Below are 15,714 nucleotides of genomic sequence, written 5' to 3'. Positions count from 1 at the left end.
CTAGCACACAACCTGACGTCTGAATACCCCCCCCCCCCCCCCCCCCCATGTGAAATACCAAACTCCTTCCTACATACATTGCAAAATGCTTTGTTTGCATCACGTCAAACTGCAGTAATCCAGGGGTATTTCCCTACCCAGTCCTCCCAGTACCCGCAGAGATGTTTTTGCTGTTTAGCTACGTGTTCATCAGGTCCCGGGACACCAGCCTGAGCCTCCATTTCAACAATGACTGAACGAAAAATAGCAATGTGCGTTATTAAAATTTGCGCCTCACCACCTACATGTGGCCTACGTCAGTCAACCTTGATCAGTTTTTCATGTTCTATCAGACTATAAATACTCAAGAGTCTTGTCTTGAAACTTTGCTCGAATTTTCAGGATATTTAGGGCAGGATTGGGATTCGGGACAAGTGCTTGGATTACAGGACTGTCCTGAATTTTTCAGGACGTCTGGTCACCCTAGTTGAGCGCCACCTCGAGGAGCCATGATGTAGCAATGGGGGTTTTCAAACACAAAGAGTGACTAAACACTACGTCCACTTTTTTAAATTTTAAAATTACACCTATAGTCACTTTACTACACATTTTCTCCTGGTCCCTGTCTTTAGTTTTCATTCCAATAGAAAGTATTTTTCCACAGAAAATCCAGTGTTCTCTCAACGTAGACGCCTCAGATATCTGTGTAAAAAAAACAAAAAAAACATAAAAGGTACGCCTGTTCCTAGGAAAAGCGTGTTTTTAAATTTGTGAAGGGGGGCATGTTTAAGCTAAGTTAAGCTTTATTTCAAAACTAGATAGCAAAGGCTTTAAGAATTGATTAAAGTCTCATTGTTTCAAATGCTTTAACCAAAAGGTTGAGTGTTCGCTTGTCGATTCTGTAACTAATTACTGAGACCTGACCTGGGATCGGAGTCTGGCCGGGTCCAAGTTATATTGAGTCTAATCGGGCTTTGTGTGGTCCTGCTTTACTGCCACAGGCCTTGTGTCCTGCGTGTGAATGCTGGATGTAAAACACCCATGTGAAGGGCGGGAAACATGACATGTATTGCTACTCTTTATTAATTGTTGGATCATCGTGCTGCTAATCGTGCGCTGCTGTGTAAAGTAGAGCGGATTAATCCCATTTGGATCGAGTCTCTATGGAGAAAAGAAAATCTTAAACAGGTTCAAAACTTTGGATCTCTATTAGTAATGGTAGTGAAATATCAGGATACATTTGGAGGATTATTAAAAATCATGTTTTACTTGTCACATGCTATGAAAGTCAGCGTTTTGATTTTGAATAAAAATGCTAATGCAGCAGTTGTGGTCTTCCATTGAAAGTAAAGTATACTGAATAATTCAATATTCAGATTTAGAGTGATGTCAGTTGCTTTCTGCAGGCCAATGTGCATTCTTTGAAGCTTGAGCTAAAGAAGGCTTCACATTTACAGCAAACGTTTGAAAATACAAAAACAGCCCGACTTTCCTCATGGCCTCGGGTGCACCGGGAGCACATCTTTAGATGAGTTTGGTGAATTCACACACAAGTGAGGAAGAGTGTTGCTGTAGGGAAGTCATGCAGGAGAGTGCCGTGGTGTTAAATCAGAGGTGAACAGTTAGCGATATAAGCACCAATGAACCAAGAAAACGTAAGAATTGAGCATAGATTTCAGTCTAAACAGGCAAGTTCACTCCCCTCTGATCAGTGATGACCAGGTAGTGGAGAGAGTGTCCAGTTTTAAATTTTTTGGCACCACCATATGTCAGTCCCTGAAGTGGGAGGTCATCACCAGCCTCGTTATAGGCAAAGCCCACCAGAGGCTTCACTTTCTGCACCAGCTCAGGAAGTTTGGTGTAGCTAGGGATGCAATTATCCAACTTTATAGAGCCACAGTGGAAAGTGTGATAGTCTTCTCCATCGCTGTTTGGCATGGTAACTCCACCTCGTCAGAGAGGAAGCAGTTGGAGAAGGTGGTGCACACCCGATCCAAAATTACAGGCCATGGTATCCCATCTGTAGCCTCTATCTACGCCACGCGGACCAGCCACAAAGCGCAGAAAGTGCTCAACGACCCCTCCCACCCTGCTAGGTCCCTCTTCCAAATTCTGCCCTCTGGAAAGAGAGTTCAAAGTCTCAGAGTCAAAACATCCCAGTACCTACCCTGCCACTATTAGGCACCTTAATGCTCAGGCACCTTGCAGAGTAAACCTGTACTAAAGGCACCTTATTCAATTGCCCTTTATAAACTGCACAATACACTTCATGGGAAGCTGCAACAGTTCAATGTATTTACGTCCTTTTACTGATCTGAATGATTGTCTATGTGATTGTTTTCTGTTTATGTTCCTGTGTATGTACTGTCTTTTTTAACCTGATTAGCACTAAGACAAATTCCAATCAACAATGTTGACATGGCAATAAAGAATTGAACTGATTGGAGTGATTTTATGATTACCAGTATTTTCCCTTTAAAGTCACTTCCTGCTTTACCGCTATGACTTATCATCAGGTCGTTCCCTGCCACAATAAGCTTTAGGTGCAGCACCTGAGCCGTTTTGTGCACCAACTACTGTAAGCCAAGTAAAGGTGACTAAAACACTTTTCCTCAGATCTAATGATTGTAGTTGGACTTCTTTAGCAAGTTTTGCCTTTTAGTTTTTTGAGTGTAATTCATTTATTGTCTGCTTCATATTTTCCAACGTTTTAGACACAGGTATGGTAACAATAACTGTCCAAAATGAAGTGAAAAAGAGACACAAAACTGCCACAAAAGGAACAAACCGACAACAAAGAGACGCCAAACGACTCCAGAGACAAAACAACCCCAAAAGACAACAAAAACGACCAAAAAGAGACACAACACAACTACAAAGAGACAAAAAAAACCCACAAAGAGAGACACAAGTTACGAGGAAATAGCAACGTAACATTTTCTTGAGGATGTATGCCTATATATAGAATAAGTAACAGTGTAACTGTTAGTTATACAGGAGAAAAGCCAGTTTGAATTTCGTCTCGTTTTTGTGAGCCCAATTTTGTGTCCCGTCTTTGTCTCGTGGGCTGCATGTCTCGTCTCACCCTTACTACTGACCCAATCCCAATGTTTGTTCCAATAACTTCCGGGTAGGAAACTTCTTCTGCGTCCCGTACATACAAGTTAGCAGCGCTGAGCAAATGGAGAAGAGAAACAGCTGGAGAAACTCTCACCTTGTCTAAAATCTCATCTAAAATGCACGTTTGGTGCTTTCATGCGTCAACACTTTCACTAACGTTAGGTTGGAGAGCTACTGTACCTGGGCAACAGACTAAAGAAGGTGACGCCACCCAAACTAGCAGTCAGTCCAACCGGCCGTGACGCTAGATAAGCAACACAGGAGATGAAATAAGCAAAGCAGAAACGTCAGATGGGTCGAACCCTTGTGTTTAACCTTTATGTCTTTTAACAGAAAAGGACAACAGAAATAAACAAGTTTGACAATTTCACATGCCTCCGCAATTCAAAAATACATGACAAAAATACACAAATTTGTCATTTGTCTACCCCAAAGTGTCTGTTGTTGTTGTTTAAATATCGTCACAATACTGACCCGAAAATCAGTCAATGTCAAGCAGGGCTAGTATACCAGTGGGATTTTCCATCCTCATCTATATTTTCATTTTTTGCCCGGAACAATGAGATTAGCCATCCCAATACAGATAAGGACACCCCTGTTGGATCCCCCTCTGATTATAGCAGATGTTGTTGCTTACTGCATAGATCAAGTCACGTTTACAACTTGCTATGATCGTCCTCCCGGCCTGAAAGCGATGCAAACCAGAAACATTGCTGCCTCAGACAAGTGCCCTTGACTAGCAGGCCTTCAAAGACCTGTCCTGTTACAACATCTCCCTCTGGAGAATGACGAGTGTTGCAATGCCCCAATTTTCTGCCGAGGTACCATAATGAGAGTAAGAGAGAGACGCAGAGTGAAGGAGCCACGGCGGACATGTCATACGGTTTCAAAGCTGATGAATCAAAACACAATACTGTACCTCCGGATGCAAAGGCCAACGCACACAGTCCTGCCATATTGTCCGTGGAAGGCATAAAGAGGAGTAGACGGCGTGCTGGTGTTGTACTGTAGCTTATGTGGGCAGTCGTATCGCAGCAGAACAGGGTGTTACTACCAAATCTTTCTAGGACAGGACATTTACGAGGGCATGGCTCATTTCCAGACATTGTTCCTCTCACTCGCAGGAAAGTAGCAGCATACAAGTTGCTACCAACAACACCGCCCCCTCCTTGAAATACCCTTAAAAAAAAAAAAAAAAAAGCACAGGGCCTCGAGGCTGGGAATAAAATGGTTTTGTTTCAATGAGTCCCTTAGGAATCAATGCAAATCACCAGTGTGTGACTGAAATTATTGGTCAAAAGTGGGTCTACCCATGTTCCTATCAAAAGTTTATGGAAGTTGTCGACTTTTGCAAAGTTATTTTCTCGACACTTTTAAAGAAGCTGAGAGAGATCAATTTAACAGCCCTGAGGCATTTTAAGCCACAATAAGACCTATGTGATAGGGGATGCTCAATAATGGCATGACTAACTTTCATAATTTGACTTTTAATTAAAGCACTTATTCAATTGTCCTTTTAATCAGTGTGTTCCAGATAAAGAGGGAGAGAAGGGACATTGTGAAGTGCAAGAAATTACAAAAGACATCCAATTTCAAAGTTGGGATAACTGTAATTTGATCTGGATTCGGGAGTTATGTGACGCCTTAAAAGCGCCGTAGGGGTTCATACAATGAGAGTGTGTGGGATCCCTGGGACTGTACACAAGTCAGTGCCACATGATGAGTCAGCCGCTCTCGGTGACACCATGGCAACAGATATATCAACCTGTTACCCCCGCATCCATGTCAGACCACTGAAAGCTGAGGTGTTGATGAGAAGATAAACGGTACAGTAACAAGCATGGCCACATCATTTCTTTCTCTAAATCGAGCATTGAGGCCAATTTCCACTGATACAGACGGATAAAATGCTAACTTGTTTACATTAAAGTGTTTGTATACTGGTCCCCGTCACATTCCCTCTGACCAGCAAAGGACATGTCTCTACTATGATGTAATTTATGTTTCTGTTTACCGATGAAAGTGGATACTGAACCCTTTTATCTGTGAACTAACAAAGAGTAGAGGATAACATTTGAAGTTAAAATCCCAATAGTAAATCCAGACAGCTAGCTAGACTTTCTGTCCAATCTAAGACTAACAACTCTTGAACGTACACATGTTCCACCAAAACGAGCTCCTTCCCGACGCTATTTTGCAGCGGCACCAGTGCTCCGTCCGACGCTTAGCGTTGCCCAAGACGATTGTGATTGGTTTGAAGAAATGCCAATAAACCAGAGCATGTTTTTCTCCCATCCCAGGATGCTGTGTGGACTAGCCAGACCTTGCTCCGCAGCGCTGTGGAGGAAGGTCTGGCAATGCAAGGCAACATGGACTCAGATCAGCAGCTCCTGTGGTTCTGAGAAGAACAGAGAGGCACACGTTGCCAGGGCTGACAGTATGCAGCTGACAGAGGAGAGCCTCACATGGCCCCAGCGAGGAAAAACAGGATATATTCAATTTGGATGCAGTTGCTGCTGTGAGGATGAAAAACACTCTGTTTATATCTAACTGACCTCTTTAAAAAATGGAACTAGTTCACACTCTGATGTCATATTATCCACTAGGATGCCCGCATCAAGACAGTCCAGCGATTTCTGTGTGTTTTGCATGATTAGTATTAAAAAGAGGAAACATGTCAAAGTAGGTTTTTCCATCACTGGGTGAATACGAATGATTTCATCGCTGGCAAAAGTGCAATTCACTAAGGGCTGCACAATATATTGTTTTTGTTTTTCATATCAACTGGTGCAATAAACACATTGTTAATGGCTTTGACACATAGCGAAAGACACTCATTACATTTTTTGTCTTAGTTGAAAAAAAAATATCAGTAGAAAACTGCACTTTAAAATGCAACTCGTTCTATTTTAATGGTGCCTTTTACATGCAATTCAATGTTCAGATTGTTTAATAAAAGAATGTTGCAAATGAAATTCAACAAGCTATTTGTTGTATTTTAGCAGAACACTGAAATCAGCAGAAATGCGGAACTGGGTACACTCTAACATCAGGCTATTTATCGCAAGTAATATCGTTATCGCGATATTCAGCAACGTTATCGCATATCGTTATCGTGCAGCAGCCCTTGGCTTTAACCAGTTCACTTCAACTCAACTCCGTTCCCGGGTAACTGTTCTAGTGAGCCTGCCGTGCTCTCTGGCTGTCTGGCAGACCTCAGGTGACCTAACGCTGATCGTATCCCAGAGACAGACCCTGACCCCAGATCAGATTCCCTACCTTTGACGCGAAGGCAGAAAAGCAGCGTGAGCAGCATCCCTCCTGCTGAGTGTTACCGCTGGCTCGCCTTCACACCCTGGATCTCATGGTGGACTCCTGCACCTCCTCCGCTACTCCTCTCCTCATCCTGCCTTCCTCCTTCTCCTCCTGCTCTCACCGAACAGCTTAGCTCGCGTCTCTGTCGCTCTCTCTCCCCCTCCCCTCCCTCCTTATTCGCTTTCATCCCTCTTCAGGCTGCCGCTTCTCATCTTCTTGTCACACTACACACACACTTTAAGTAGTACACTTTAGAGGAGGTAAATATGCAAACATGCACACATTCGTTGCACGGTTGTGCATCAAATGTCTTTCACTTCCTCAACAGGAATCGTACCGCATGATACGAACCTGCTGTCCACTCTACATTGCAATTGCAGTGTTTCACCCACAAGATGGCAGACGTAGGTCTGTATCCAACAGCAGCATCCTCTGCACACAGCACATTTTAACCTACATTTAGACCTTGTGGACTATTTTTAGTGGCTGTGCTGTGCCTATTGGAGCCCATCCTGGATGACAGCAACACTTTCCCAGAGACCTGTCTCTGGGTGCATTTATAGCACTTTTTTTTCATGGGAATACTGAGAGCTCTGTGTGCTACTGTACATCACCTACACACAGTCTGTATGTATAATGTTATGGTGGCCTGTATATAAGCCAGAGGGATTGTATTGAACATGTTGAATTTATTTGTGTACCAATTCATAGTGTAGGAGCACGAGCAGGGTGTCTACAGTACTACAGGTCTACAGTAAACCTTCACCTTAACAAAGTCATCATGTCCCATTTGAATTCCAAAACCTTCTGAAAAAGTAGTGTGTCACACACACTACTTCCACAGTTCCACAGTAGTTTCGTCTCTTTCCGATACTGTGGATCTGAATCTTTATGCAAGACATATTTTTGCAAATTACTGGATTAGAAACAGGGTTTTTTTTCTGTTTCTGACCCATTTTTCTTGCCATCCACCCATCCCTCTCTGCCATCTGTGCTGTCTGACCGACTGTTATTGGATTTTTTTTTTTCCTAACAAACTCTCACATACCCATATCACTTCAATTTAATTTTGTCAAATTATGACAGAAGTTATAAGTATTGTCCTAAAAGATCCAGTGTCGGTCGGGCTCCATTTACACAAAAAAAGCACATAACTGAAACCAGAGGACGGTCCAAAATATATTTACGTGTCTTCGATGACGGGATAATTAATCCCCATAAATTCACCATAAAAACTTTGATTATTTTAGGACAGGCACACCCAGAGCTCGCCTCTCTCAGCCAAACAACAAATGTTAAAACTTGAATGTCTATCCTTGCCTGCCAACGTTGCAACATGGAGGAGGTTGTGCAAACATTTTCTGCATTCCTTCACAGTAAGGGTGGAAGGCTATTCTCTAGGCTGGCCCTTTAGCTTTATCAAAGCAACCTTCAAGACATTCTTACTTAATCAGCAGTGCCAGGAGCAGGCTGAGTAGCATAATCACTCATTGACTCTGAACCAACACTGTGTAGTGCATTAGAAAACATCAGTATACTGATTATAAAGAGGTTATCCACTGGGAGGAACTGAAGTAATTATATAAACTTTATGTCAGACCCAAGGGCATCCATTTAAAAAATAACCCAAAACTCAGAGTAAAATATAAAAATACAAAAATACAGAGCCTTCCACAATGTTCAGTGTCTATCATACAGACATGTTCGCCTGGTTCCACTGTCTGGAAGAAAATCTGACAGAATTGCATACAGGGTTAGCCAAAACAGTGATTAAGTTATTTTCCCACTCAGATACCCTACACATAAATCTATACATCAGGTTACGTAAAACACCGACACTGACAAACATATGGCTTGCACTGGAGCCTTCAGCTGCAGCCTCATGCTGTCATTAGCAGAGTTTTCTAATGCTGCCTTGCTTTAACGACACCACAGGTAGGCCGTATACAAAGGTGTACAATGCACTCTCAAAAGTGAGATCTTCACAGTTACAGAGCACATGTTACACTTACAACGCAGCCTGTTTGCATAGACGCTGCCTAGAGATGTCCTTCTCATCGGACAGGTAATTCGCAATAATATGGCCCAAATATCAGTGCAATGCCAGACAGATGGAAGTCCGGGAAGGTTGACTGTCTCTTTTCTCTTCTCTACTTCTAATAATCATGATCTTACTCTTTTTAGCATTCTACTTTATATCAAAATCAGCACCACACTGTGTGCACATTCTCAAAAACTGTTGGAGACCTATATGGGCTAAAGATGACCAAACCATCTGCGTACAAAGGTGATTAATTAGTGAGTCACCAAGCCTGCAACCTGTACATGCATTCAAAATCAAAGACAAATCATTATTGTGTGATTGGAAACAGAAAGAGACTGCAGCATGTATTTAAATGTGTGATACTATTTACATGTTTTGTTAAATAATAGGCTTTTCATATTTTTCATTTTGATCATTTGTCGGTTTATACTACGTAAAACCCTCATATCTGTAGTAGCACTACTCTTAGTCGATTAGTCAACTAATCACACTGGTCTTTGTCGACTAAGGTTTCTTTAGTTTATTAGTCATTTTTGAATCTTATTAAACTAGCACATCTGTAGTAAAAAACATATTTTAAGTTTCTTTTGCATGACAACATTTTTTTTTACAGATCTGTCGATTAAATCAACTTGATTAGTCAACAAAATCTTACGAGTGTTAGTTGAAGAATTTCTTTAGTCGAGTACAGCCCTAATCCCTACCCCCATGAAGTATTTTTAAATCTTTAAGAGATGTGCTTCAGAGCATTTATAGACAACCAATAATGTTTTGTTTTTTTCCCGCAGAATTCCATGTCATTTTGTTGGTGAACTATTGTAGTTGGTGAGCTAAATGCTACCAACTAGCCAGTGGTGATCATACCAGCACTAGTCAGTCACAATAGCTCTTCGACTTAGAGGGCCGCTAGCTCTGTCACTAACCCCATATTCTCGCTTTGCAAAACCTTCCTCCACAGCGCTGTGAAGGAAGGTCCAGCTAGTCCACCCAGCATCCCGGGATTCAGAAAAACACGCTCTGGTTTATTGGCATTTCTTTAATCCAATTACAACGGTCACGGGCGGCGCTAAGCCCCGGACAGGAGCCACGGTGCCGCTGCAAAACAGCCTCGGGAAGGAACTCGTTTTGGTGGAACATGTGCACGTTCAAAAGTTGTTTAGTCATGCAACAGAAAACTCAGATTAACCGGAGTTTAAAATTAAGAAAGTAGAAAGTAATGGCCAAAAAGAAGGACATCTGGCAGAATTTCCGGCGGCACCGTAGCAATCCCGGAAGTGGAACGTCGTGGATAGCCTACTAACCCCATAATAAGTTAACACAGTTTAACTAAAAGACATTTGTACCATGCACTCCTGGCTCAGACTGTCTGCAGACCACGCCTCTTTTTGTGCAGTTTATACTCCAGTACAGCAGGGTCATTCATCACACAGCTTCTTCCATTTTTGATTTTCTAGGACTGTCTTGAATGATACAATTGATATTGATCAACTGCACAGATTTGAAATTCCAAGTTCATTCAAGTTCCATGTCTTGCCATTTTTCTCACTTGTCCACAAATTATGAAGCCCATCAATCAAGCAGCTCTCAACATCCCTTTGACAGGAATGACCTCTCAACACAACCTTTTATGCATACAAGCAACAACTAATCTTGAAGTGCTGTGTGAAATCTATGAGGAATCGCCATAAGAAGAGGCTGTTCTTTAAATATCAAACTTTTCAAACTGATGTCAAAACATGGGTGTCAACACAGGTCTCGTTATGATCATCCTAGGGCTGGACAATATCTTGATGTTATACTGACATTGTGAAAAGACTAGATATCCTCTTAGATTTGGGATATCATAGTATTGTAATATGACATAAGTGTTGTCTTTTCCTGGTTTTAAAGGCTGCATAACAGCGACGGGATTTTCTGAATTTACCAGACTGTTCTAGCTGATCTATTATTTATCTTTACACACTAAATCATTATATTCAAATTACTGTATTTGGTCAAAAATATCAATAATAATATTGATTTTCTCAAACTGCCAGCCTTATATCACCCACAACTTGAACATTAGCTGCATGCAATGCACGTTTTCCCCAAAATATGCACTTTTGAATGGGAGTTATGATTGCTTATGTGGGAAGCAAGCCAACCGTACATGTACCCAATCAAATACAAGGCCACACACACACAACTCACTGTACTGCACAGAATATTAATGTTTGATTAATGTTAAATCCTAATGACCTGACTAAATCTCAGCTTTCCTGCTTATGATAAATAGTGTTTCAGCCCCTTTTTGTTTACGACGGTCTCAAAACTGCCAGATTCTGCTCATTATCAGGTTCCTAATTGTATTTTGAGGTTGTACCAGAATAGGTTTACACAGTTTCATTTTCAAAAAACATTGTTCTTTTATTGTACTGCATATTGCTGCAGATCCCCCAAAACACAGACCCTGTGTGTTTAGGTCTGTTTTAGCTACAGAGTGAGACATCTCACTTCTATACTTTCTTTGTTAGGAGTCGCACATGCTCAGTAGCTCGGTAAGACCCCATCAGCTAGATAACTCTTTCTCCAACTTTGTTCAGTCCAAGGCAGGATTAGCTGGGAGACTTCTTCTAAACAAAGGCGCACTTGTGGAATACCTGCAGAACAGGGACAGGAATAGTAGTGAACTAGTGTGTGTTGTAGCAGTATTTTGCCATTGAGAACGAGCTAGCATGCTAACACTAGCAAGACACATTCAGAAACTCGTATCTCACTCAAAACAGCATGGATAGTTTTTTTTCCAAGTTTGTATGCGTGTGGAAGCACCAGAGACACAAAATAACCCCAAAAAGGGATTTTTTATCATAATATGTGCACTTTAACCTTCAACACGACATCATGACTTTGCGTAAACATACATGCCGACTTCTTAAGCCAAGTGGCGTGTTATCTGTACGCATTTTGAGCTATCCGTGTGTATCCGTGTTTTTCTCATTCATTATTGCAATTTTTGTTAGTGGTGTATTGTTGTTTTAAATCTGTGGTTTTATTTGTTGTGAAGCACTTTGGTTCACTTATTGGTTGTTGTAAAGTGCTATATAAATAAAATACTTACATTTACATTTACATTTATGTCTACGCTGTATGCAGTGGGTGTAAACATACACACCACTTGCCGTGTTATTGCCACTTGCAGTCTCACTTATGATTTTAGGAAACGTGCCATGCGGGTTGGGTTTAGGAAAAGAAGAACCGGTTGGGTTTAGGAAATAAAGAACGGGGTTGTCTTTAGTAAATTAAGAAAGCAACAGTTAAGTTTAGGAAACGTGTCACACGGTTGGGTTTAGGAAAAGAAGAACGGGGTTGGCTTTATAGGAAACGTGACACGCGGGACACAAAGGAAACGTGACACAGTCCCTGGTCTCCTGGGTGAATGTCCTGTTTTACCCATCCACCCAACCTCCCTACGTGGATTTCTGCCCTTTTAAACTACTCGTTACGGCATAAATTCACACGCTATAGCAAGGTAATGTAAGTCAATGGAGGCCAAACGGCGTGATAAACACGCTAAAAAGCCTTTCATGAGCTCAGTCTGTAACCTTGACAGGCCATTGTACTGCCAGTCTATCTGGCGCTGTGTTATGTAAGATAGCAGGGCTTTGTGCAACATGCTTTTGCTTCAGAATATCAAAAAACAAAAACAAAGAAGAACAAGGTGACCTGTCAGAGACTTAAAGACAAATGTGACAATATGGGTAAGAAGAAAACAGTGATGAGAGGGAGAAAGGAAAGGGTGATTGAAAAGAAAGAAGGAGACTGACAGATGTGTGTGTGTGTGGTGGTGGGTGGGGGGGGTGTTAAAATAAAAAAGAGAGAATTAGATAAAAGGGGAAAAAGCCATCGGGAAGCTTCTGAAATCAGGCCAACAGCTCTGCAACAGACCGTAAGAAGCCCTCCAACACAAGTAGTCGGCTCGATTTGAGCAACTTAGCAGAGCTCTCTTCCTGCTCTGCACATAGCCTCACTGAGGCTAGCTTCAGCCACACCATTGTTGCGGGGCTTGTTTGTGCCAGCTGAAGTGGTTGCCCAGTGGGAGCATTATGCGAGGGACGAGCCTTTTGTGGATTAGCCTTCTGAACAGATGTGCTCCAGGCTAACGCTATTCATTGCAGAGGTTCAATAGGACATGACAACAACTCCAAATCCAGCCACACAGCAGAATAAGATCAGCAGAAGAGCTAAAAAAAAAAGTGGCTTTCAGGTTGTGCTGAACACTTTAAGCTGTTTTATGGAAATAATAAACACTAAATTATTTTCTTCATACAATCATGTAGTGAGGATGTGCAGGATTTCTTTCAGGTCAAGCAACAACTAATGCTGAATATCAAACACATATGTTGCTTTTTCTTTGTGCATTTATAAACCCCTAAGGTACAACGATTTACCAACAATTTTATTACAGAATTTTTAAAGTTTAACTTTACAAAATATGGCAAAGGAAAATGACATCGCTGCCTACAAAGCTCAGATTAGTTCATTGTTGCTGGGGAGATGAGCCCAACACCAGACCTATTTACTTTTGCTTCATTTATCTTGCCTTGCTCAAGAGCACCTGGCAGTGCTCAGGAGGTGAAGTGGCATCTCTCCAGCTACCAATCCACACTCTGTACTTTGGTCTGTTCGGGGACTTGAACCGGCAACCCTCCGGTTCCCAACCCAACTCCCTACGGACTGAGCTACTGCCACCCCAATAAATAAAAATATATATATAATAAATATAATAAAATGTGTTATTATTATTATTTCAATTGCTGAAAAACAATCGGAGATGGTGATTTGCTAGCAAGTTAACCAGAGAATAATAATTTATTTGCTAATGCCAATATTAACCAACCATTTCAAAGGTAGTGTTACAGCGAGTGGAAATTGGCTTGTGATTAGGGCAGATTATTAGGAAAATATCTAATTGTGATGATTTTGATTATGAATATTGCGATTGTGATATGAGTTACGATATTGGAGGGAATGGTCTTTTTTTTTTAATCATTATCATTTTCATTGAAAAATATATTTAAAAAAGATTGAAGTGTGATTTTTCTTTTTATTTACGAGGATCTGTACCAAACAAATATTTTTTTCTTTAGTCTGTAGAATTTCTCTGCACACCAAAATAATTTGACACATTTTGCCTTTAACAAATATTGCCCCCCGCAATTTGGATATTGCACTAGTTCATATTGCGATTTCGATGAGATCCCGATTTATTTTGCAGCCCTAAATTGAATTATCCAATTCTCAATTCCTTAGAGATTAGCACTTTGCCCCGATCACGTCCCACTCTGTTTGTTGACAAGGAGAAAAACATCGCTTTTTTTTTTACATTTTGCATGAAACATTCAACACACTAATCTCATAAACTCTTCCCTGAGAGACTGTCACTGCACAGGCAACCCCATCTGATGTGTCAGAGAAAAAAAGAGGCTCTATAAATATAAATATAGCTATAAATGAACTGTAATCCATAAAGCTGACCACAACTCAGGGTTGCAGCAGAGGGGATTTCCTATATATAAAATGTCACAGTCCTTAAAGATCTAATCATTTCATTCCTGCTGATTTGGGAGAAAGGGATTGGTCAAAGAGGCACAGGTTAAAGAGCGTTTCAATCATCCGTTCTTTAGTAAAACATTTCTTCATCTGAAGGGCGATATGACCCAAATTCAAGCCGGATGAGACAACTGCCATGGTACTTAAAGGTTTAGTTCCAACCCAGTTAGTAAAAATAGGCAGAGAGGAAAAAGCATTGCTCCCAAAAGACTGTTGACTTTGTTGAGACTGGGCTCGCCAGAAAAACTAAGCCACGCTCACAAAAGAAGAAAAGAAACAGTTCAGGTCAGATTCTAATGTGATGGAAAGTCAAATCAAATGTGGAGGAATTAAAAAAACAAAACAAGCACCTTGTCATCACCTTGCGTTCCAGTGGAGGTTGTGGAGGCAACTGTTCTCCGCTGCACGGTGGACGGTTCACGCCTCGCTGTCGTCCATTAACACCTGACAACGGACAGCTCGTTGGCCATTAAGCCTTTCTTCTACTATTAAGCCACAGAAGGAATAGAAAGGCCCAGGAGTGTTATTTGTGCAGGAACCTGCCAGAACACAGTCTGGCATCTCTTGGTTTAGTGTTGAACACGTCCTGTTTTCACTGGCCACAACACAAAACTGCTACAGCACTTAGTTGTTAAGCTGACATGGTTTCAGATGATAATGAATATCCATTACCCGGCAATTATTTATCTAGGTGCTGACAATATCAACTTTGTGGCCTCTACTTTTGTTTGGAGCAAACACTCTCCAGCCACTAGAATCAATACAATTTTCCCGACATATTTGTTGAATCCCCGCTCCAAACGGGCCGTTTTTTTTCTATTTTAAAATGATGGCCGAGCTGTAGAGCCACTTTTAGCTCATTTTATCGGTTTGACAGCCGTCACATTTACTGTATGTTTGAGTCTAATCCCCTCTCATCACCCCACAGACAAAAAATAAGGCCCTGATAAGCCCGCTGTACGCTACCTGGCCAGCACCAAATAACTACATACCTATTGGCTGACAGACACAATTGAGCATCTGGGGTGCCTGGATAGCTCACCTAGTTGAGCGTGCACCCCATGTACAAGGGCTCAGTCCTTACCACAGCGGCTGCGGGTTCGGTTCCCCCCCCCCCCCTGCCATGTCATTCCCCCCTATCTCGTTTCAGGCTGTCTCAAGCTGTCCTGTCTAATAAAGGCCTAAAATGCTTAAAAAATAATCTTATAAAAAGACTTAGTGAGCATCTGTCAGTCAAAGACCAAGTGATATTTCTCAGGAGTCGTTAGGATACAGAGCTAAAATGAGAGTGAATATTAGCCATAGATTTGTCAGGTTGACACAAAAACTACTTTAAAAGAATGCTAACACTGCTTTGTGTCTGCTGGATGTTTAGTAGTAGCTGTTTGCAAACATGACAGGAATAACAAAATTTATAAGTAAGGGATTATCATGATGATTATGGATCTGTCAGCTTGTTTTAATTGTTTTGTCCCCTGGTGGCCAGAATCTGTCTTTGCACACAGTGTAGTCATACACTAACTTTTGTAGAAACTTTCATTGGATGGAGTTTTAGATATGAGTCTTATTATTGTTGTATTGTTTTTGATTGCTTAAATGTAACTACTTATGGCCGTTATACTGTATATAGCTCACAAAAGCCTCAATGACACTGCAATAAATGCCTC

At 41.3% G+C, this 15,714-nt stretch overlaps 1 protein-coding gene across 3 annotated transcripts in view; it reads right to left on the bottom strand.

The window, feature by feature from the left end:
• Positions 1-15,714, bottom strand: part of LOC116693186 (protein kinase C zeta type) — a 94,026-nt gene that overhangs the window by 57,834 nt on the left and 20,478 nt on the right. Inside the window, exon 1 of one of the 3 annotated variants that reach the window (XM_032521979.1) lies at positions 6,379-6,640. The exons of 1 other annotated variant lie outside the window; for it this stretch is intronic. In XM_032521979.1, coding sequence (XP_032377870.1) covers positions 6,379-6,415 — 37 coding nt within the window. In that variant the 5' untranslated portion in view covers positions 6,416-6,640. Of the gene's footprint in view, positions 1-4,018; positions 4,254-6,378; positions 6,641-15,714 lie in introns of those variants that run through there. One more of the 3 variants, XM_032521977.1, reaches the window with a different exon arrangement.

Source organism: Etheostoma spectabile, chromosome 7 (assembly GCF_008692095.1).
Source record: "Etheostoma spectabile isolate EspeVRDwgs_2016 chromosome 7, UIUC_Espe_1.0, whole genome shotgun sequence".
NCBI classification, from domain to species: Eukaryota; Metazoa; Chordata; class Actinopteri; order Perciformes; family Percidae; genus Etheostoma; species Etheostoma spectabile.
This window is presented reverse-complemented; position numbering and strand designations above follow the sequence as displayed.